Consider the following 24022-nt stretch of genomic DNA (forward strand, 5'->3'; position numbering starts at 1 on the left):
ACTGTTTTATCTGACTGTAGCCCTATAGCTCAGGCATTTCTAATTAACCTAAGTAACAGAGCCTTTATTCTAATCAATGTCTATATTCCCCCTTATTCAGATAAAGTCTCTCTGCATTCCCACTGGGACTGTCTAAGCACCTTTACAACGGACCTTGAGCTGCGCTACCCCTCCACTGAAATGATCATTGTGGGTGATTTTAATGCCAGGATAGGCAAAGATGACTTTGCACTGACGACGGCACTCAATTTGGATCCTGATGAATCTTTACCAAATTTCTTCTCATTTGAGAGGCACTCGAAAGACTTAATTATAAATTATGCAGGTATTTTATTTTCAAAGTACTGCATGCAACATGACAGGTTAATAATGAATGGCCTTCCATATTATGACCCTTTAGGTGAGTTTACCTTTACTTCTTTAAGAGGCAATAGTGTTATAGATTATATTCTAATTTCTCCCTCCCTGAAGAATAATGTAGTGGATTTTCGCGTTGGTGGCCGGACAGATAGTGACCATCTACCACTCCTATTAACCATCAACATTGAATGCCAACATAAATTGACCAAACCAACATTAATTTCAGAAGAAATCACAGTTACTTTACCCAGAATCCCATGGTCCCATAATATTAATCAAAAAGCTGGCAACCTTTTAGCATCAGACCTGTTTAGAAAGATAAGATCTTCCTTAATTAATGCTGATGACCCATCGGGAGCTGTACAACTATTGGACAGTTTAGTTTCCAACCTCTGTGACCAACTCTCTCAGAAAACTAAAATTGTGACCAAACCCCATAATGAACATCCTAGCTGCTGGTTCGACAGGGAATGCCATGATTTAAAATCCAGATTACGTATTATTTACCATCAATATCGCTGCTCCATGGCATCTTCCTTACCTCCTGAATTTTTTCAATTAAAAAAACAACTAAAAAATGCAGTAAGAATAAAAATTCAGAACTCTACCGAAAAACAATGGGAGAAATTAATCTGGGCCACAACAGCCAACAAAACGGGGCAGTTTTGGGCAATAATTTCAAATACTTTTGGTAGCAAACCTCCATTAACAATAATAATCCCTTCTGAAATTTGGTACAAATACTTTTTGAACCTTTTCTATGAAGAGAGGACAGATATGAAAGAGACCACAGAACCATTTGTAACAGATGCCCCAGAATGGCCACCAGTATCACCTGAGGAAATTCTAGCATTAATAAGCCAATTAAAGTCTGGGAAGGCACCCGGCCCTGATGTAATCCCTCCTGAATTACTGAAGACCCACCCCAATTGGTGGGCTCCACCTCTGGCTGCCATATTCACTATGATTAACAAATCTGGCATTATGCCAAAAGCATGGACAAATGCAATCTTAGTCCCTATTTTTAAGAAGGGAGATTCTACTCTACCAGAAAACTATAGACCAATCAGTCTCCTTTCTGTCATAGGAAAACTTTATGCCAAACAGTTATTAAACAACCTCCTCAAATGGATCTCTGAAAATAAGATCCTTGGCCCTGAACAAATTGGGTTTTGTGCAGGAAAGTCCACCCTAGATCACTGTGCCACCCTGACTCACTTAGTTAATAAATATAGCAGTAAAAACAGAGCCAAATTTTTTGCGGCTTTTTTGGATCTTAAGGGAGCATTTGACTCCATCCCCAGGGACTTGCTATGGAATAAGTTGGCTGATCTGAATATAGATAAAAGGTTACTTTTCCTAATAAGGAAACTATACTCACATACAAGCTGTCAGGTAAGACTTAACCCCCAAGGGAAACTATCACCAAAAATCATAATTAATAAGGGTGTTAAACAGGGCTGTATACTAGCACCCTTTTTATTTAACCTTTTTCTAAATGATTTAGCTCCATCGCTATTTACTGTAGATGGCCATTGCCCTAAACTCGGCTCTCTACATACTCCACTTTTACTTTATGCTGATGATGCTGTCATTATGTCTTGTTCACGAGCTGGACTAAAGCGCCTCCTCCATCAATGCTTCACATATTGTGAATCTAATAGACTCACACTGAATTATGAGAAGTCCAAAGTGCTAGTCTTTGCAAAGTCATGGAAACCTTTTAGCTGGAACATCCAAGGGAACATCATTGAGCAAGTTAGGCATTTTAAATACCTGGGTGTACACTTTCATTACAATGCGAGTTGGACTGTACACCGGAAGTACATAATAAACACTGCAAGGAACAGCGCTCAGGCTGTCGCCCGCTTCTTTTACACCAAGGGTAACCAATTTGTACCAGCAGCTCTCAAAGTTTTTAATGCTAAGTCATGCTCTCAGCTCCTCTATGGAATCCCTCTATGGATAAGTGCTTTCAACAATGCAGTTGAAAGCATTCAATCTTCCTTTTTGCGAGGAATTCTGGGCATCCCAAATTGTGTACCTTATGCTGCTCTCTGTTTGGAAACAAACCTAAGACTGCTGGAGACCAGGGCTTGGCTGCTTACTATTAAGTTTTGGCTGCGATTAGTCTTTAACTCTGATTCCGCCAGTTTCACTTCTCTAATGCTCTCAGAACTACAGACTTCCAACTGGTTTAATTATATTGAGCGGAAAATCCAAATGCTTGGCATCTCTTTGGATTCACTGGCCCTAGCACCTGCAACATCAATATATAAAACTATAAAACGCAGAATATTAGATGTCGAACTTCAAACACTGAATGAAGCAGCTAGAAAAACGTGCTCCCCACTTTTCCTGGGTATCTCTCCAGCACCTGATAAATTAGCATTCTATTTTTCCCATCTTGTTATTCCCCAACAACGCAGGGCTTTTATGCTTGCTAGGTTTAACATTCTCCCATCAGCAGTCATGGCGGGGAGATTTCAGAAGATCCCTTACATACAGAGACACTGCCCATGTAAACAAGGCTCTATAGAAACCATACAGCACGTTTTTTTTTACTGCCCTATATACAATGCCATTCGGGCTAAAGCTCTAGACCCACTCCTAGTTAACTGTATTGCCTACTCTGATAAATGTAAGGTACAGTTCCTTCTCTCCAATCAGGATCCAGATACAATTGATAAAGTGGCCAAATTCTTACAAATGGCAATTAAGCTGCGTGAATTTAAGAACTAATTGACTGGATTCTTTGTTTTATTTTTATGCCAATAAAGGTTGTTGTTGTTGTTGTTGTTGTTGAAATGGGAGGGGGGCAGGCTACTGGGATAGCCCAGAAAATTTGGGAAGGGCTGAAATATAATTGCTATATAGTTGCTATCCTATCAAACCTAAACATATTTTACTGCTTTTAACAACATAAAATGAATAATTTGTAACTTAATTAGCACATGAAATTGCAATATTTGACATTTCCAAGGAAATTATTTTTCCTTAATCAAAATTGCAAATATATCCCAATAAGTTTTTAACTTACTGTATAAGCCGTTTTCCAGCACTTCACATCTGCAATATGGTACCCACTTGTAGATGTGGTTTATGTTATTGCCTAAAATATTGTTTAAAAATTTTATTCTGAAGTAGTAAAGTAATAAAATCACAGAGTTGGAAGAGGCTGTACAGGCTGTCTAGTCCCACCCCCTGCTCAATGCAGGATCGGCCTAAAGCATCCATGATAAGTATCTGTCCAGCTGCTGCTTGAAGACTGCCAGTGAGGGGGAGATCAGCACCTCCTTAGGTAGCCTGTTTCACTGCAGCCCTACTCTGACTGTGAAAATGCTTTCCTGATATCTAGATGGTACCATTCTACACATAGTTTAAGGCCATTGCTGCAAATCATGCCTTCCTTCAAGTGACAGCCTTTCAAATACTTTAAAAAAGCAATCATGTCCCTCTTAATCTCTTCTCCAGTCTGAATATTACCAAGTATCTCAGCTTTTCCGCATAGGGCTTGTTCCTCAAGCCCCAGATCATCCTTGTTGCTCTCTGCACCCTCTCAATTTTGTCCATCCTTTTTGAAGTGAGGCCTCCAGAATTGCACACAGTACTCCAGGTATGGTTTGGCCTGTGCAGTATACAGTGGGACGATAACATCTTGCGATTTTGATGTGATGCCTCTGTTGATACATCCCAAAACTGCATTTTCTTCTTTACTGCTACATCACACTGTCTGCTGATACGTAGCTTACAGTTCCCAAGTCCCTCAAGATCTTGCTCACATGAGAAGTGTCTCTCTCATCCAGTCTGCATGTTTTCCCTTTTTTGTGGCCCAAATGTAGAACTCTGCAATTGTCCTTACTGAATTGCATCTTGTTCTCATTTGCCAATTTTTCCAGCATGTTCAGCTCTCATTGAACACTTGTCTCTGTCTTCTACATCTCCCAATTGGGGGTCATCTGTGAATTAATGAGTAGTCCCTCCACTCCCTCATCTAGATCATTGATACCGCTGATAGTATATGCTATAGATCAGGGCACGGTCCTTTTGTGGGTCTTCAGTCACCAGCTGAAGGTCAACGATGGCAGCATGTCCAACTGGTCATGACCTGCAGGCGAATAATATGGAGGGCGTTCAGTTCCATTTTCTGAAGCAGCACTGATGAATGAAAACTACCTTTGGACATGTGTCTTCCAAAGACTGTAAATATTGTATTAACATGAAAATTAAATGTAAGTAATATCACAGAGCTAACTTAGCAGAATGAAACTTGGCTGCAGTCGAAATCACACATCTAGTGGGTATTGGTCGCACATGTTTGAGCTCCATCTGGCTGCAGCTTCTTTGATTCACATAACTGAAGCCTGTGGGCATAAAATGTGTGCTTATTCCAGCATATTTCAGACAGCCTTATTTGCTTATAATAAACATTTGTAAGTTTGTGTTCTGTCCTTGCTCCATTGTAAATACCCCCTCCCACCCCCCAGCTTTGGGGAAAACAATTAGCTTTCTTCTCCAATTTTACTTTTCTCTATAGGAGAGAGTCACAGGGAATGTGGATAATAAACAACAATGTGTTACTGAATCGATGAAAAACCTAGACGTTCAGTGCTTGACTTGTTGTCCTTGGGAAATGTGTCTTGCTTGGTTGGCATATTCTTGCTGAATTGGTAGTTGTGATGAACGCTGTGATATTGATCACTTGTGGATTCTGTTTCCTTTGGCTCAGAGTGAAGACAGCCCAAGTCCCAAGAGACAGCGCCTTTCTCATTCGGTCTTTGACTACGCAGCGGCCTCACCAGCCCCATCACCACCAATGCGACCATGGGAGATGACATCAAATAGGCAGCCTCCTCCAGCTCGATCAAGCCAACATCACTTCTCAGGGGAACGATGTAACACACCGGCACGCAACAGAAGAAGGCAAGTATTTGATAACGGTCTGTTAGGTACACCCTCCCGACCTGAGTTTTCCAATGGCAGAACTGGGGAAACTGTAGATTTTCTGAGCTTTCCAATGTGTTGTTATTGGAGGTAACAAAATTGTTGGTGGGCATATATATTCTTGTGTTTGTCTCTGTTCCATGTGCAAGCATGTGTAAGTGTGTTGCTAGTTCATTGGAAGTTTGTGAGGGCTTTTGCCAGGAACATAATATCTGATGTCTGTCATTATGTTGTACGCATAACATAAAATGAATTCTTCTCTATTTTGTGCAGGTGCACCCAAGGGGGGGATAGTTTTCCTTTAATACTCATTAGTTCTTGGGTTTCCAAGTTAATTTGTTCTAGTGCTTTGGTTTTTTTTCAATTGTTATTCATCATTGCTGTCCTGTGCGGTCTCACTTGGAAACTTCACATCAACAGGCCAGCTACCAGAATATTGTTTAGCTAGCATAGTAACAGAGCAGGAGGAGTCCTTTCCATGTGGAGCTGTTTCCAGACTTAAAGATCACATGGTCCCTCAGTTCTTCTTTTGCCACTACCTAAGAACAACATGTTTCAGCTAGCACTTGATTTCCTTAACTACAACGATGTCTCTGTTTAAGAAATGCTCCTCTTACTCTACCAAGGTGAACAAAACCTATGTAGTATGCGTAATTTGTTTGGGGGGAAGGACACAATGTCACAGTTTGTACAAACTGCAAGAGTCCAGAACGCATAGTCCAGAACGCATAGAGGCACCTGGCTAAATTGTGAGTAAGGCTTTGTCTACTCACCTGGGAGCAGTCACCTGCCCTGATGGGCCAACCTGATTCCTAGGCGCTTAAGCCCTCCTCTGAAAAAGCTACTCACATCCCCAAACAGGCCTTCTTCAGAACTGCTGCTGAAAATGCAAAAATCCAAGCACTAGTCCCGCTCAAAGTCATCGGATCCAGAAAAGTCGATGGAACCATGGTTGTGAGGCAGAGAGAGGAACCGAGTGTCTACTCTGTGTCACGCACCCAAAAGCCAGTCTACTTCTCCCCAGCAAAGTCTCCATTTCTCCAGATATGCAATTTAACTCTGGTGGACCCTTCTCTCAATGGGCTCATCCAGAACAGTGGGGCCAAGAGCCATGCTGCCATCTGCAGCAGTTCCGATCCAGCTGTTTAGAACAGTCAGTAGTCATCAGTATCAGTAAAGAAACATCAATGGGGACAGCGGCCCTTACAGTTCATGTTCCAGTGATTCACTTACCCCACCTCCTGGTAAATCAGCTTGATAATCTCCTGTGTGGGACTGCAAGGACAACGACGAGGAAAACACTTGCATGTAACTGTTGTTAATGGAGTTGTCCCTGTGCAGGCACACATCCCTCCCTCCTATCCCGCTGTGAGCAAAAAAAAGAAAAAATGATATGACTGACAGCACTGCCTTCATAGATGTGGCTCAGGAGAACTGAGGGAGGGTGTGGAGCCCCTCCCTCTGGAGCAAATGACGGTTAGGTAGGAAATGACTCCAGCAGCTCCAGGTGGGAGGGGCTCCTCCTACACTGTTACTGTGCTAGTTAAAAAATCTGTTGGCTTCCCATGGGTGCCTGTCCAGGGACAATTCAATGAACAACAGTTGCAGGTAAGTGCAGCAGTTTTATTTACAGCTTTAAGCCCATATTTCTCAGAGGAACTCAGGGCAGAGTGCATGCAATCCCCCTTCCCTCCATTTTATCTCCTCAATAACTCTGTAAGGTCAGCTAGGCCAAAAGACAGGGGATTACTCCAGTCCCTCCCATTGAACTTTGTGGCTGAGATCATCTACAGGAAAAGCCCTGTAAGGCAAATCTGTGTCAGGCTACTCTTGGTGGTGGTGGTCATGTAAATTATTGCTGCTGTTAGTGGGAGTGGAGGAATCATTGTGGCTAAAATTACACCGTGCATTAGGGAAGCCAGAAGCAGATGCAGAATCTTGATAACCTCTGCATTTCTTCTCCTTTTTCGAAATGCAGCGTATTTCTGGCCTGTGCGACTATGGAGATGAGGCTGAAAACATCCTGGCAGTATTTGCTGCACAGATTGAGAAGCAGGATGTTCTCCATGGGGCTCTGAGTAATGAAGGGCAAGGGGCCTTTTCACTCCACATCTGGCAATTTCTCCTTTCAGATTAATGCCCAGTCTTTCCTCCAAGGCACTTAACCCCACATGTTTAGGGATCATTTTTGTTATTCGCACCATTGTGTGGGGTAGTTTAGAGCTAGGGATAATGACTGGCCCAGCAATTCTTGGCATATAAACCCAGATCTTTTGACACAAGACCAGCATGGTCTGCCTATACCAGGGTAGTCAAACTTCAGCCTTCCAAATGTCCATGGACTACAATTCCCATGAGCCCCTGCCAGCAAACAGGCAGTCCAAGGACATCTGGAGGGCTGCAGTTTGACTGCCCCTGGCCTATACCTTTCTGTTTCACGTGGCCCTTTAACGTCCTCTTAGGAGTTCTGAGCCTTTAGCAAGCTGTGCTTTTCTGTCTCCTCAGGACAACTTCTCTCTATGTTGCCATGGGTTCAAGTGGCATGCTTTACGGTATCAGTCTAGTTTCTTACGGCCTTCTGAGCCTGTGGTGATGTAAAAGAGAGTCAGCCTATGTCGCTCCAAAAGCGTGACTGCCACAGACGTGAAAGGGCTTGTGAATAAGCCTTGAGGTTTGTCACCCTTTTGTTCTGAATGAGTTCTGTAAGAATCCTGATTTTGCAGTCCAAAAGAGACCCAATTCATGCAGTAGTCACCTGACACTTATCTAATGGCAGCAGAAGTTGCTGGGGGAAACCTGTTGTCGTCAGACTCTTGCGTACACGCCAAGTTCCCCTGTCTTTTCACTATTACAGCTGCACAGAAATCAGTGGACATATGGCAGGTTTCTGTATTACCAGGATGTCCATGGCGTTGGAAAGTAAGCTTGCCTATCCAGGCTTCATTATGGCTCCTGAACAGTTTACCATCAAGAAGGGCAGCTTGCATCGTAAGACAGCAGCATGAATATTCACAGAGGGTTTCAGCTGCAAGAAAAGTCCATGTCTGAAGATCATAATCTATCAAAAGTTGCCATGTGTGAGTTTGTAAAACCCTGTCTAATCGATTATTTACAGTCCTCCTGTTAGACGCCAGAGAGCAAGAAGAGATCGATTGTCTCGACACAATTCCATCAGTCAAGACGAAAACTACCATCTCCCCTATGGACAGCAACAAGCAATAGAAGAACCGCGAGCCTTCCACCCACCGAATGTATCCCCCCGTATGTTGCACCCAGCTGCTCATCCGCCACAGCAGAATGCAGTGATGGTTGACATTCATGAACAGGTATGAGAAGTGGGGGGAACATGACACCAGCCCTTAGGCTTCTAGTGGATGAGACATTTTTCTTGTTTTAGAATTGCTCAGGTCAACCCAAAGGAAGGTTTCCTTTAAAAAAATGTGTAGAAGAGTAAAAGTGGCTGCCTGCCTCAGACAAAGTATATCTCCATGTTGTGATGGATGGTGGTTCTGTGTGCCATCTTCACAATTAAGGAACTCTGTGTATGGAAATAGTTGTCTGATGTGTACTTTATGGTACAAGGACATGGCAGAATGGCCTGCTGCTTGCAGAGGGTGATTGGAAGGAACTTGAATCATTTGACAATTTGCAGCCTGCCTTCTTTGTACACAGACGGATGCAAACTTAATGAAGCTGCCTTGTAGTAAGTAAGACCATTGGATCCAATCTTGGCTCAGCCAAAATGTGTGTCATTGCATGTGTCCGAAAGCTAGCTCAGTATTGTGTACCCTGACAATGGCTCTCCAGGGTTTGTGGGACGAGGAATTTCCTTGGCACTTTCTGCATGGTATCCTCAAGTGCAGGGCTAGTCAACCTAGTGGTCCTCCAGATGTTCATGGACTACAATTCCCACGAGCCCCTGCCAGCAAACGCTGGGAATTGTTGTCCATGGACATCTGGAGGACCACAGGTTGACTACCCCTGCTCAAGTGGGTAGCTGTGTTGGTCTTAAAGGTGCCACTGGATTCTAAATTTGTTCTGCATGATATCCTGTAATTAGAAATTAAAACTGGGACCAAGCCACAGCCCCTGTACTTCCCTCCTGGGAATGCCGAGCCCCAATTTTTTATCTGATGTACCCCAGCAAGTAGGTTGAGAATCTAGCATAGGAGCCAAATCATTCTGTAGCTGAGAAATTTTGATGCATATTGCTTGTTCTGGTGAGACTTGATTTTTCAGTGTGTTCAAAGTATAGTTTATGTACCTCTGTAGCAAACGTATACTAAAGGTATACTAAAATGTACTTTAACTATTTAATGTATCTACTGAACAGTAGAAAAGATCAGACATTGATCAGACCTAACCATATAGCTCAATACGGGAATTCTCAGCTTGGAAATAAAAGGTTGGCTGTTAATTTGCAAATTTAGAATTGACAAGCTGCCATCTCTGTTTACCTACACTGTAGTCACGTGGTTTACTTTACCTACACTGTAGTCACGTGGTTTACTTGTTGAACTGGATATATTTGTGTTTTCGTGCTTCCCACTATAATCCAGTGTTCAAAAAGGCATAAACAAATGTGCTTAGAATGCAACATTTAAAAAATTGATAAATAGCAGGAAAAATCAGATACACAAAAACATCTGTAGCCAAGAAGGACCGAGATGGGTCAATCAAAGACCCACACAATCAAATACTTAACTTGATGTCTGAATTATATCTACATATATGCCAGCCAGCATTCCTTGGCAGAGTGCTGATTGGAAAAGGCTTATCTCTCTCATTAAAAAATTTCTAAACAACATTGGCCCTTATAAAACCCAACAGAAGAAATTAATTAAATCCATATAACACCTTTTAATAGAACCAATCTCTTTTGCCACCTGGTTTACTTCTGAAGGTGGAGAGAACAAGGGGGAGCTATTTGATGAAAACCTAAAGGAACGCATATAGTTGGCACATTCTAGAAGCTTGCTGGATGTGCTATACAGAAGATGCTCTTGAAAGCTTTTTAGAAACTATGGTGAATACTGCATGACTAGTGGAGTGGACCATCAGGAGCATTGAGGTTGAGTTGAAATTTATTCCATTTTCTCTAATAAAACCTGCTAGCCTTCAGTTAATGTATTATTATTCTCCCTGAGCCTGCTTGATAAGGCAAAGATTAAAACAGAAAGGTGAGCAATCCCTGGTCCACACAGTTCATCAATAGACTTCAATTATCTTAGAATACCTTACTGTGTTTTGAGGACTGGTTGTGGTGATCAACCCTCCCAGGGTTCAAAATGACCATCTAGGTAAGGATATTGAATCGGAGTAAATCAGAAGCTAAAAAGTAGACGAACTTTCATGTCTGAGGTCCTGTGGAAGTTCAGAATCGTCATTTATGTAAGTTGAAACACCAAGAGGGCTTGTCTCTGGACATATCTTTTTCAGGACATCGCTTCCCACAGAGGGCCAGGTTGGATGCTCCTCATTAAGAGTTTCTTGTTTTGCAGTCCTACCCTCCTCCTTCTCAACAAACACAGTGGCATGATTGCACAGAACCTAAGCTGCATGCAAATGGGAAAACTTAGATGCCTTAAGTTTCAACAGTCTTTTCTTTCCGTTGAGGTGATGGCTGGCAGGCCACGATCTGCAAGAAATGTAACATCATTCTGAGGCTGATAACTGTTAAAAAGCTTGCTGCTCTTCTTTTCACAGATCCACCAGGGGACAGTCCCAGTATCCTACACAGTGACCACAGTGGCACCGCATGGTATCCCTCTTTGCACAGGCCAGCACATACCAGCTTGCAACACGCAGCAAGTCCCGGGGTGTTCTGTGGTCTTCAGTGGACAGCATCTCCCTGTGTGCAGCGTGCCTCCCCCAGTGAGTGGTCCCCTTCTTTTAATTCTGAATGAATTGGGAATGAAAAAGGCTTGGGAAACATCATAAGGTGCAATGCCAGAGGAAGCGTGTATTGAAGTATTTGCTCCTGCTGGGAAAGGGGTGGGGGAATCACATCTGCATTCACCTTAATCCACACATGCCTCAGCATCGAACAGTAGCTTCTTCAAGTAGAGTATCTATATTATAATTTTGGAAATGTTAAGGTTTTTACCAATATTGATAAATTGTTTTGAATGCTACCTGGGATGCCTATCCTGTAGTTAAGGCGACGTGGGTTGGTTTTCCATAAGATGAGCTTATCTGCGGTGTCCAGAAAATGTGAAGTGATATCCAGAAAGGGTGAAAAAAATCACTGATGCTTTTATTGAAATTTATATTCATCTTCTGCCTTCTTGTGCAGCACCACACTGGCACTTTGCCTGCACAAGCCAGCTATAGACATTTTGTCTCCAACTCAGAAGGTCCAAAATGGGCTACCCCACCCTTTCCTGAGTCAATGCATGCACCAAATGCCTGCCTAATGCATCATGCGCTCCAGAGGTGGGCATCTTCCTTCCCTCAGTTCCATTTTTGCCACTGTAAGGACGGGAAGCTTTTCTAGTGCGCTCCATTGTTTGTTGTTTTAAAATAATAATATTTATCACTCTTGTTCATCTGGGAGCAATCATGCAGGCTTTGAGAGTCTGTTTTGTGATGGGCAAGCCCCATCATCAAGCGGACCTTCCCGCATTGCTTGCTTGTGCTCCCTCGTTATGGTGTCCAAGGCACTATTCAAAGAATGTTCCCAGCGTGGAACAAAGAAGGCTCACAGTGGTGAGCATGAGTTCTGCCTCTTGTGGTTGTGAAAACCTCATAACGTTGGATCTTGCCCAGTTTTCCAGTGCTTTACCCCAAACACAGAGCCTCTTGTGGCGCAGAGTGGTAAGGCAGCCATCTGAAAGCTTTGCCCAGGAGGCTGGGAGTTTAATCCCAGCAGCTGGTTCAAGGTTGACTCAGCCTTCCATCCTTCCGAGGTCGGTAAAATGAGTACCCAGCTTGCTGGGGGGTAAACGGTCATGACTGGGGAAGGCACTGGCAAACCACCCCGTATTGAGTCTGCCATGAAAACGCTAGAGGGCGTCACCCCAAGGGTCAGACATGACTCGGTGCTTGCACAGGGGATACCTTTACCTTTACCTTTTACCCCAAACACTCAGTTGGATACAACCACTAGGCTGAAAGCTGCACTGTGGGGCAAGGCTCTGTCCTCGGTTCCATCTAAAACGATTCCAAGCTTGGGATTGATATTTTCGAGCCCACCTCCTCTGGCTCTGACTGCCAAACTACATTCCAAACAGCTTTTGGTCAATTCAGTTCAACCTGGTCTGATTGCTCAGTCATCTCCTCTTCCTTTGAGAGTGTCTCTTCAGTTGCCCCAGAGTCAAGATGGCTTTGTTTGCCTTCTCCAGGATGTTCAGCAAAAAAAATCAGCACATAAGGACAAAACAGAGTCTGTGCTCAAGCCGATGTGTGCAGTACAGTCTAAGGCAGGGGTAGTCAAACTCCAGGTGTCCATGGACCACAATTCCCATGAGTCCTTGCCAGCAAATGGTGACAGGGGCTCATGGGAATTGTAGTCCGTGGACATCTGGAGGGCCGCAGTTTGACTACCCCTGGTCTAAGGATTCTGACCAGGATGCTATATACTGGTTCCCTCTCCCTTGAGATCCAGGAGGACGTCTTGATTGATGTTTTCCTGCCACTTTAACAGGGAGGCAGGACATAAATTTCACCTCCTGTCCTGCACCACGGAAGGCTCAAGGCTTTGGGGGTGCTGGCTTTAAATGATTCTGTTCTTGAGGACGAACAGACTGATGCAAAAAAGAAACCCAGGGGGCCCAAAGGGAAAGAGGAGTATTTCCCAAAAACTAGTCTTTCACAGCAAGTTTTTCCCATACCTTAGGTTTTTGAGAGTAAAATGGAAGAGACCATTAGTTAATAAGCAGGCGCCCTTGTTCATAAAAAAGCTGTATGCCTTTCCACGTTATGGAGAGTCTCTCCTCCAGATTCCATTGATTGATGTGCTCGTGGCTGCCCTGCAATCAGGTGGTCTCATCTTGGAGGATGGAGAGGGATGCCTGCAGGATGCCATGGATAAGAAGGCAGGGCCAGCCATACAGCGCACACATGAAACAGTAGCTGTGGCAATCAAAGCTTCTTCGGCGGCTTCCATTATGAACAGGGCAGGTATAGCTTGGTGTAGAAAGCTACTGGAGCTCGTGCCTGAAAAAGATAAGAGATTCGTAAAGGGCATTATCAGGGTGCTAAAATCTCTTTCTTTCTTAGCTGACGCTACTTTAGACGCATTAGTATTTGCTGCTAGGGCACTCGCCTCTAATTACTCTCCAGCTCCTGTGGTTGAAGGCCTGGCCAGCTGATTACCAATCTAAAACAATAGTTTGTGGGAGAAAAACCCATTCTTGGGAGAAAAACTGTTTGGGGGATAGCTAGAAAATACTTTAATTGGAACAAGAGATAAGAAAAAAGCCATACCACGTCAGGGTAGCAGAGAACAATGTTCTTCCTTTAGGAACACATGTTGCCCAGGTTTAAGACAAATTTTAGAAGGGGCGCCTGGAATAGTAATTTTCGTTACTCAGGTCGCAGAGGGGGATACAGTAACAAGGCTGGCCAATCCTCCAATAAGTCTGACAGATCCGATAGGGAACCAAAGTCCCCCACAGCATGACTTGACAGTAGTTCCTGTGGGAGGAAGCCTCCAAAAATTTGCCTACAGTTGGAACCTTCCAAGCATAGATACTTGGGCCAAAGACATGGTTTTAGACAGTTACAAACTGGAATTTGTAACAAAACAAACAAAAAAAAAAAACACCACCAAATCGTTTTCTCCTTTCACCAAGGTAAAAGGACCCAAAAAAGAGACTGAGGACCCAGGCAGCTTTAAATCCATCTGCTTTTCATAAATGCCATAGAGCCAGTACCCTCAACGGGACCTGGGAAAAGGAGTCTACTTCATTTTCTTCATGGTCCTGAAAAGAAACGGGGACTGGAGGGCCATTTTAGATCTAAAGTTTCTAAATTGTTTTCTAAATTTACGCCATTTCCGAATGGAAACGCTGAAATGAACAGTGGAGGCCTTACAACTTCCCTGGACGTCCAGGAGGCATACCTTTAACAGAACATCTTCATAAGACAAGGGGATATATGGGGGGGGGCATCGTGCAATGGCTCTATTTCGATCCCCATTCCACAAACAGAAATAAGAGGCTTCTGTAACCTCTTCTTGCAGTTCCAAAAGTGCTTTGGACTTGTCATTGGACGATGCAATAGGTAATCTGACTCTGATGTCCCTCAGCGAAGATTTTTGCCTCTATGGGGAACACATGTTAAGAATCGCAAAAGCTCTTGACATCTGAAAGAAAAAACTTTGATTTGTCTCTGCTTAGAGGCTCTTGGTATAGTGGTCTTCCCAATCTTAGAAGGCTTATTGGACCTTGTGATCCCGATCGGGCAAAAATCCAAGTCACACCTTGCAAGAGTAAAGCTAGATTACCTTTACAGAGTAAAGCAAGATTCCTGTGAATTTCTCTCCACACATTTTCTGTTGTCTTCACTGAACACATGCAGACATGCCAAAGACCAGGTCAGCACTCATCCCTGACAGACAGGGAGAGCTGTCAGCTTGACTCTTTGGAAAGAAAATCTTTCTCTTTGTCCATGCTTAATTCTGGCAGAGTGAATTGCCAAACAACTATGGGAGACTACCAACTCTTCCCATGGGAGAATCCCAGTATTTAGACAGGCTACTAGAGGAATCCAAGTGTCTGGCTAAACTTATTCAGCCATTAAGTTCTCCGAATAAAAAATGAAGGTGGGAAAGCACTCCTCAGATGTACCAGCTAGACGTGTGGCCTCTTCCAGAGTTCTTTGGAGACATTCACAGTTGTGCAAGCGTGTCCCTATAAAGACTCGAAAAGAGGAGGAATCTTCCCTTTGAGGGATCAACTCCTTTTTTCACAAACCACCAATGAATGCCTTTCAGTAATGAAAAAGAACTGGCAGAAAGCCAGATTGTTGAGTGTTTGTTCCTCATCTCCAACCTGTAGGTGGTGGTCTTTTCTTTCAGAGGCACCGTGCTTTTGCTACCCCCTTCCATAGGGGTCAGTGGCCTTAGTGGAAACTGAGGTAAAGGGGGTGTCTGCCATTGGAGCCCATGCTGCATTGTGCGGGAATCCTGCCCATACACTATCTCCAAAATGAGCGGGACACCCCCGTTTTGGAGCTTTTGTGCTGGAAGCAAACTAGCCACAGCTGGCCTCTGCAGGTAACCACCCCAGCATGTGCCTGCACAGAAGGCATCAATGAACAGACAGTTCCAGGGAAGTGCAGCCCTGCTTTACTCAGCCTTTTGAGGATCAAAATAGTATTTGCTGCATAAGTCATTTAAGTATGAGTGCCAATAAAGGCAATGTAACTGCAACTGTCATTTACGTAAAGGATATTCCTGTAAAAGCCCTCACTTCCATAGCAATGGAAGGAGTTGTGGAATAATAGTTCAGAGCAGTAGTTTATCGTGGATGACTGTGGGAGGAAATTTCCCCCTCCTGCAAGCTCCATAACTCATAGTTAAGGTGTGAAAATTGAACGTCCAAAGCAGAGTATAAACTACCTTAAATGATAACTCAGAAGACACCGCTCCAACGGTGTCATCCTAAATGCTGTTCTGAAAAATAAGATGATGTTCTGCAACCCTTACAAGTACGCATTTTTTTTCTGGGTTCTGCATGACTTGGTTTTCTTCGAGTAATCCTGGTGAGGGGCATTGCCTTCTGTGGAGAACAGTGCTACTGGCTCTGTAAAAAAACCAGGCTTTGTTTTATTCCAATGCCCTTCATGAATATTTTGCGAAGCACGAGTGTGAATGTTTCTCTTCTTTTGCAGATGCTTCAGGCATGTTCTGTTCAACACCTACCAGTTCCGTATGCGGCATTCCCACCCCTTATTTCTAGCGATCCGTTCCTTTTGCATCCTCCACACCTCTCCCCGCATCATGCTCCACACCTGGCACCTCCAGGCCAGTTTGTTCCCTTCCAAACACAGCAGTCCCGGTCGGTAGGTAGCTTAATTTTCTTTTAAACTCATTATTTTGCTCTTCTTCTGTCTAGTGGTTGATTCTGGATTTAAGATGCCAGACGCTGATTTCCTGGAAGAGAAAGCCAGAAGTCTTTGCAGGCTTTGGCAGCAAGGGCTGAATTTTCAGCATAAGTGTCTGTGATCTGCACCATCTGATCTTTCAGTCTGAAAACTTTAATAGCTTTAACCTGGTAGAAAAAGAAAAATTAAGTCTCTAGGTAGGCAATCCTGCAGGGTTGTGGAACTGGTACTGCAGTATATGTCTGGGCGTCTGAGTGTGCGGGAGGATTTCTTTTGAAGTTGACTAATCTGTTTGGCCAAGACCATGGGATGTAACCCACAGGGTAAGAGTCAAAGGCCCAGAGCCCATAGATCCACACCCAGACTATAAATACCTGCAGCCATAAGCGTTGCTGGGTATAACATAGCTGCATCTGTATGATGTTTCTTGCCTGGTCTCCTTGGTCTCCCCTTTCTTGATCACCTTGGCAGAGTGACCACCTTCCTCCTTTTGCAGCCAGGCTTGGGACTGTCCTTGGCGGAGTTTGACCGTCCTTGCCAATACAGACACAAAGGCTACTGTAACACCCTCTACGACGTTGCCGGCATCACCCAATCTTATGGCTTAAAAAGAAATGTGAACAAAACCAAAGTCATAACCACAGGTGGATCGCTGACAAATGTATACCTCAGTCGAACCCAAATTGAGCAAATCAAAGAATTTAAATACTGAGGCTCATTGCTGCAAGAAAAGAAAGTGTCATAGGATTGGCCAAGCAACATCAGCATTTGCCACACTCAAATGGTGCCTCTGGAAGAAGACAAACATCTCTCTCAAGACCAAAGTTCATCTTTTCCGGACACTAATCCTGCCTATCCTCCTATATGGATCAGAGACACAGACTTTACTAAAACTTGACATAAACAAACTTGAGTCCTTCCAAATGCGATGCCTGCGGCAGATTCTGGGTGTCTCTCTATGACCGTTTATGCACTGGAGGTTTCATGCCGGGCTGCAGGCTGGAGTTTTAGTCATGGCAGGTTGCCCCACCTCTTCCAGCACCCACACGGGGGAGCATTTGGCCCAGTGCACCTCATCCACCCCCGATTTGTGCTCCTGCATGAGAGCTGGGGCAGTGAAGTTCCCAGTGCATAAACGGTCTATGCGATCATAATGGAAATGAGATCATTCGGACAAAATGTGACAACCAGCCGCAAATTAAAGAACAAGTCCAAAAGCGCAGACGGCAATGGTTTGGCTTTGTCTGCAAAATGAACACCAGCAGACGCCCCATAACCTCCTCTAGCAAGAACGAACAACTGAATGGAAGATCCAGCGACTGGCACTAAAATAAACATGGCTTAAACGGATCGAGGAAGACCTTAGAAACCAGTGATTGACTATCCATATGGCCAAAACTGCTGCCACCAATCGCCAAGAGTGGAAACGTGTTATAAACAAGGCAAAAAAAAAAATCCAGCGGCACCTCCAGCAGCGTATTGGCTGAGAGGACAACCTGCTCCACCAATCGCCAGCTTAAAGGATGAAAAGAAGGAAGAAGATAACACAGCTGCGCTTGTGAATATGGACTCTTGAGTGCTTCTGAAAGATGTTTGCGCATCCTGTGTAAAAAAGAAACCTACCGCTATTCGTGCTGTTTAGATTAAACAGGTTGTAGATTAACAGGTGCTGCCCCTTCTGAGTAGCTGTCAGTTTCCTGGCAATGAGGGTATGTGGAAGGAATTTACGATGGTGCTTACCAGTTGGTCGCCAAGGCGCACCAGACCCTTCAGTAGCAGAGAATATGAAGGCTGATGCTGTGAGCAGGGCTTTCCCATCTCACTTGCTTCTCCCTGGGGCAGGTTCAGAACCCAACTTAAGGGGGAAGGAGTGAGAGGGATGGTCACGCGACTGTAGAAAGTGGGTGAAAAGTGAAAGGGTAAAAGCAGCTGTGCTGAGCCAGGCAGATGGTCCATCTAGTCCAGGGGTAGTCAAACTGCGGCCCTCCAGATGTCCATGGACTACAATTCCCAGGACCCCCTGCCAGCATTTGCTGGCAGGGGCTTCTGGGAATTGTAGTACATGGACATCTGGAGGGCCGCAGTTTGACTACCCCTGGACTAGTCCAGCATCCTGTTTCATTCTGTGGCCAGATAGATATTCCCTGGAAGGCTTGTAAGCAGTGGGTGAAGGCTCCATCATCCCCGATCACCCCTTACCTGCAGGGATATTCAGAGGAAGGATTTCTGTCTCTGGCTCTGTTTAGTCAGCATGGCTAATGGCCATGGATGAGCGTATCCTCCTCTTGTGCCAATAAAGGGACTCTGACTGGGCATATTCTCCATTGGACTTGCTTCCTTTTTTGAGCAGCCACACGACTTCCTATAGCACTGAATTCCTCAAGTGACGTATTCTTTGAGCGACATCCAGTTCTTGTTGTGCAGAGAGAGTACACTGTTATTTTTTATTTCTCTGTTTCTGAATTTGGAAGTGGAGCCTGGTGGGCATGCATGCTTGTATGTTGTGAAAACTCACACTACATATAAGAGGAGGTTGCTACTTTATGCAGGATTCAAAAGATTCAAGGCACCAGGCCACACTGGCACCTATAAATTTCATGGCCCTTTGTATTTTCATTGGTTACGTTATTTTAATGTTTCCTGGCAGTACTCAGTGGAAGGACAGGATTCATCATTTCACCTTGGAGTTTTTGTTGCACAATGTAAAAATGCATGCACAAGAAGTTCTTGTGGCTTGTTTACATGAGAAACTTACATTGAGTGGTAGAGGGTTAACTGATTTCTTAACTAGTTGCTTTTTGCTCTAGCTCCATCCAATAATCCATTAAATATGCGGGTTTTTATAACTCCATGCTCGCTTTGAGAAATAGGGGAGAAGCTTAGTTGGGGCTAGAGGTTAGCGTTTTGTTGTGGCCATGACAACCAAGGTATACTATAACAGCTTTGCCAGAGCTTTCATGAAATTTCAAACTGCGAAGAGTTTAGGATTAGGTTGTGTTGTAGCAATAATAAGAAAATATAGTCATTAAAATCTGAAGCCCTGAATGCTGTTAACTAAGTCTGGCTCCTAATTTTTTTGGCTGGCTTTTAGCACCAAAGGAATGCTGTCAAGCAGTGGTCCCCAACCTGCGGGCTGCGGCCCGGCATCGGGCCGCAAAGGCCTCAGCGCTGGGCTGCGGCTCCTTCTTCCCTCCCCCCCACCGAAGCGAGAAGCTCGCCAGGCCACCAGCAAATCGGCCACCAAAGCGGCCAATTAGCTCGCGGCCTGGCAAGCTTCTCGCTTTGGGGGGGGGGGAGGGAAGAGAAGCTTGCTGAGCCGCAAGCTAATCGGGCCGGAGGGGCCGGGAGGGGGAGCCGCGGCCTCCGGCATGGTGGCGGCACACTGCCGTGGTGGCGGCGCACTGCCGTGCACGTGTGTTTGTGCCCCTGCTTGGCGCGTGCGCGAGAGTCCGTGCTTGCGCCAGGGCTGCTGCGCGTGCGCGGGCCCCTGGGCCGCCCGCTCCCTGGACTCCGGAGCAGCGGTCCGCAGCAAGCAGAAGCTTGCGGACCGCTGCTGTCAAGGACTGACCAATTGTACTAAAACAAGCCCTAAGAGGGTAATCATAAATTGATTTGGACACTGGATGTGGGATTTATGTACTGCATGTTAAGGGGAGGGGGGAGAGAGTTGTAAATAATGAGAACAGTATTTATATTGAAATACCTGTATATGTTTTCGCCTATGCACACAAGGTTCTCAAAGTACAGCAAACGTTTAATTTTATATGAGATGGCGTATTCTTCGCACACTCCTTGCACACTTGAAAAAACAACAACAAAGCTTTGTTACCCATAAGACAGGCTGACCTATTTAACAAATTCAAGAAATGATTCTTCTCAGAAAATAAGAGTAACAATGTAAACGTTCCAGATGTTCAACTCAGACCATTTTCTCCCTCCCCTCCAGCCTCTGCAAAGGATAGAGAATGAAGTGGAGTTGCTCGGGGACCATCTACCTGTTGGGGGCTTCACCTATCCGCCTTCTGCTCATCCGCCAACATTGCCTCCCTCGGCCCCTCTGCAGTTCTTAGCGCATGACCCTCTACACCAAGAGGTGTCCTTTGGAGTAGTAAGTGATGGCTTCAGCTTTTTACCATTGTTCCTTGTGCTTTAGAAAAACACAAAGATGTTTGGTGAACTCTTCCTTCTCCCTTGATACCCAGGAGGACACCTCAATGGGTGTTTCCCACCACTTTATCTGGGAGGTGTATTTCACACCTGCTTCTAAAGCAGTGGTCATATCTGGGACTCAGCTTTAACCTCAAGACGGCAGAATGGGATCCACTGAGCCGCAATCATATGACAGGAAGTCACAGGGCAGGGACAGGGAGGGGCAGAGTTATGACTTCACGAGTGCCAAGGCCGTGATCGTGGGCAGCAGAGCAAGAGATACAAGGACAGGAAACCTAAGCAGACACTAGGGGGTGTACTGCACATGTGTGCAAGTTGTCAAGTTGCAGCTGACTTACAATGACCCTGAAGGACTTTCAGGGCAAGAGCCTAACCCAGGTGGTTTTCCATTGCCCTCCTTCTGCATAATGACCCTGGAATTCCTTGGGGGTCTCCCATCCAAAGGCCAACTGCGTCTGAACTAGGGAGAATCTCGCATCATTGACCTGGCATTGCTGTCCTCCTGCTGCTTTCAGCAGACCTATAGAAAGAAGCAGGGGTGCAGTGCCCTTGGGCTCTGAACCTTCCAGAAAGAAACAAACAACACAGCAGCTCTGCACACCTGAATGTTATGTACTTGAATCAGATCCTTGGTCTGTTAAAGTCAGAATTGCCTCCTCTTGACTGGTTACACCTCCCCAAACTCTCAGAGAGAGTCCTTTTGCATTATCCTTTTAGCGGGAGCTGCCAGGGTTTGAACTTGGAACTGCTGCATGCCAAACATCCATCAAATCAGCCCCACCCCCTATACAGCCCCTATCCACTATACCTAAGGGTCCCAACCCGTACTTGGGAAGGCCACCACTCTAGGAGCGAATAAAATATCTCCAGTAGCATTTGAACCGAGCACGTAAAAATGTGCAGCTATCAGACTCGGGGATTAGGGCAGATTCTATCTAGCAGACAAGTTCATTTGAATGTCAAGTATTGAATAGCTGTGTTAGGGGAAATACCCCGTGATAAGCTAATGCGAAATGTAATCAGAAGTGTTTTCTCCCTACAGGGCCAGGACTGGCTTCATTTGACAGTTTATTAGACTCTCGCATATTCTTTTCCCCTCTCCAGCCTTACCCACCCTTTATGCCTCGAAGACTTACGGGACGCAACCGATACCGATCCCAGCAGCCCATACCGCCGCCTCCTTACCATCCCAGCCTGTTGCCATATGTGCTGTAAGTCAAGTCTCGCCTTGAGGGACCTACCTTTTGAATGCTGTTCTGCTGAAAAACTCAACGTTGTCCCAAGGGCTCACTCACTGCCTCAGTAACGAGGGCTGAACAGGGAGGTGGTGTACGGAGGCTGGCTACTTTGGGCTGTCGCCTGTGAGAATAGGGTATAGCAAGAGACACGGCACTCTGGGGGTTTCTCCTGCACCCGCTGCTGCGGTGCTTGAAAGGCATCCGGGACATACTGTCTGTTCTTAAAGCTGCCGCTGTGGATGGCAGTGAGACCTGCCGGGGGAGGGGGGATTTCCTGAGGGGCTCAGCCTAGGTTGTCCGATTTAAAGCACGGAGCACGTAGAGAAGTTGGACGAATAGTCATTTTTGGCCACGTGTGGTTAAAAAATTCAGCTTGGCAGTTCTTTATAAGCCATAGACTGAGCGAGTCCCCCCTTAATAGGGGCATCATTGTTTCTGGGCTCCTCCCCAGCTCCACAGCCAGCATGGTACAGTGGTTGAGAGCTACAGCTTCTAATCTGAAAAGCCAAGTTTGATTCCTCACTGCTCCATGTGCAGCCAGCTGGCTGACCTTGGTTCTGTCACAGTTCTCTGTTCTAATGAAGCAGTCCTGTCAGAGCTCTCTCAGGGAAGGCGATTGCAAGCCGCTTTGAGACACCTTTGGGCAGTGAAAAGTGGGGTATAAAAACCAACTCTTCTTTTTCTTAGTCATTTTTGGCTACATGTAGTTAAAATAAAGTTTACCAGTTCTTTATAAGCCATTGACTGAGTTTTCCTTTCTGGAGGCATTGGTGTTTCCGGGTCTCTCTTGAGCTCCATTCAAGCAGATGTGCACTGGGACTTCCTGGTGAAATCTAGATTCTCAGATGTGACCAATTCAGATTAGGAGTACAAAAACAAAGGGGTGGGGGAGGTCACACCAATAGCCAGAGCAAGAAGAAACTAAATAAAATAAAAAGCCCCACTAGGGAAAAATAATTAATCCTAGTTGGCCCTTACGCAGCACCTAAGTGTCACTTGGGAACTCCCAGCATGCATCTGCTTTACAGGATCCAAGGTTGCCAGCGAAAGCTGTATTTCCCACTGTCTTCCTGAAAGATTAAAATAAAAAATAAATAAATAGATGAAGACATTCTGACAGGAAAGCCAATGTCCCTGTTGCCTGTATTAATTTATCACACGTTCCTCTAGCAGTTTTAGTACAGGAAAAGTCTACACAGTCTTGTTCAGATACAGTGAAAAAATTGCAGTATGAAACCCAAATTAAAGCTTTTATTTGGGGCCTTCTTCCTTCAGTCTTGCTTAGCCAAACCAGATTGCAATAGTCTGTTTTGTAAGGGAGGGAGGAAGGCCAACGAATGTTTCTTTAACCTGCCAGAGCCCCTGTTTTCCTTCTTCCACATCCTGTGGCTACTTACCTTTGGACACTTAAAATAGTCTGTTGTATAAACTAGTGCAAAACAAACAAAAGTTATGGATTCAGTCAACAAGCATCCACAAATTCTCTTGCCAGACAGCAGGGAGCCTCGTGAGAAGTTTCCCCAGAAGCACACATCCTTTTTCTCCCCTTTACTCATCCTGTGTAGGACTTGGAGATTGTAAGAAATAGGATGAAAGCTGCCTGCAGGGTCTTATCGCCTTGATATCTCAGAGCTTCCCCCCCCCCCTGTGACAAGAGGGCTTGAAAGAGAGAGAGGTGAGGTCTAGGGTTGGGTGCTTCAGCCGCCGAAGTGGTCATTCCAACCTGAAGCAGCCAGTGCCAAAGCAGCCAGAGCTCTGTGGCTGCATGCATGCACAGACTGGCATGCCGGCACCGCCCCCCCCCCCCCCCCAGTGCCACAGTGCTGGCTGCTTTGGGTCTTGCCTCAGTGGCCCTAGTTTGGAGAAGGTAAGAGAATATGAACCACAGTCCTGCATAGTGCAGGGGGTTGGACTAGATGACCCATGAGGCCCTTTCCAATTCTATGATTCCTGTTGTTAATCTTTGTATCAGGTGAGAGACATCCCTACTTCTCTCCAAGCCCATGCCAAAGTACTGATGGGGATCACAAGCAGGTGTCATCTAGGACAGGGGTAGTCAGCCTGTGGTCCTCCAGATGTCCATGGACTACAATTCCCACGAGCCCCTGCCAGCATTTGTAGTCCATCAACATCTGGAGCACCACAGGTTGATTAACCCTGGTCTAGGAAACCAGATCAACATGTGTGTTGAGTTTCATCTCGTTCTCTGAATCAGAGCTGCCTATCTCAGTTGGCAGTGACTAACTGGTGATGTCAGGAAT

General features: G+C 45.1%; 1 protein-coding gene across 2 annotated transcripts in view; it reads left to right on the forward strand.

The window, feature by feature from the left end:
* The window catches only part of RNF38 (ring finger protein 38), a 125808-nt gene that overhangs the window by 90690 nt on the left and 11096 nt on the right, over nucleotides 1-24022 (forward strand). For both annotated transcript variants that reach the window (XM_077345574.1, XM_077345575.1), the window contains exons 3-8: nucleotides 5090-5283; nucleotides 8420-8630; nucleotides 11011-11178; nucleotides 16141-16311; nucleotides 20300-20461; nucleotides 21628-21734. In XM_077345574.1, the coding sequence (XP_077201689.1) occupies nucleotides 5090-5283; nucleotides 8420-8630; nucleotides 11011-11178; nucleotides 16141-16311; nucleotides 20300-20461; nucleotides 21628-21734 (1013 nt within the window). The remainder of the gene's footprint in view (nucleotides 1-5089; nucleotides 5284-8419; nucleotides 8631-11010; nucleotides 11179-16140; nucleotides 16312-20299; nucleotides 20462-21627; nucleotides 21735-24022) is intronic.

The sequence above is a fragment of the Paroedura picta genome, chromosome 7, assembly GCF_049243985.1.
Source record: "Paroedura picta isolate Pp20150507F chromosome 7, Ppicta_v3.0, whole genome shotgun sequence".
NCBI classification, from domain to species: domain Eukaryota; kingdom Metazoa; phylum Chordata; class Lepidosauria; order Squamata; family Gekkonidae; genus Paroedura; species Paroedura picta.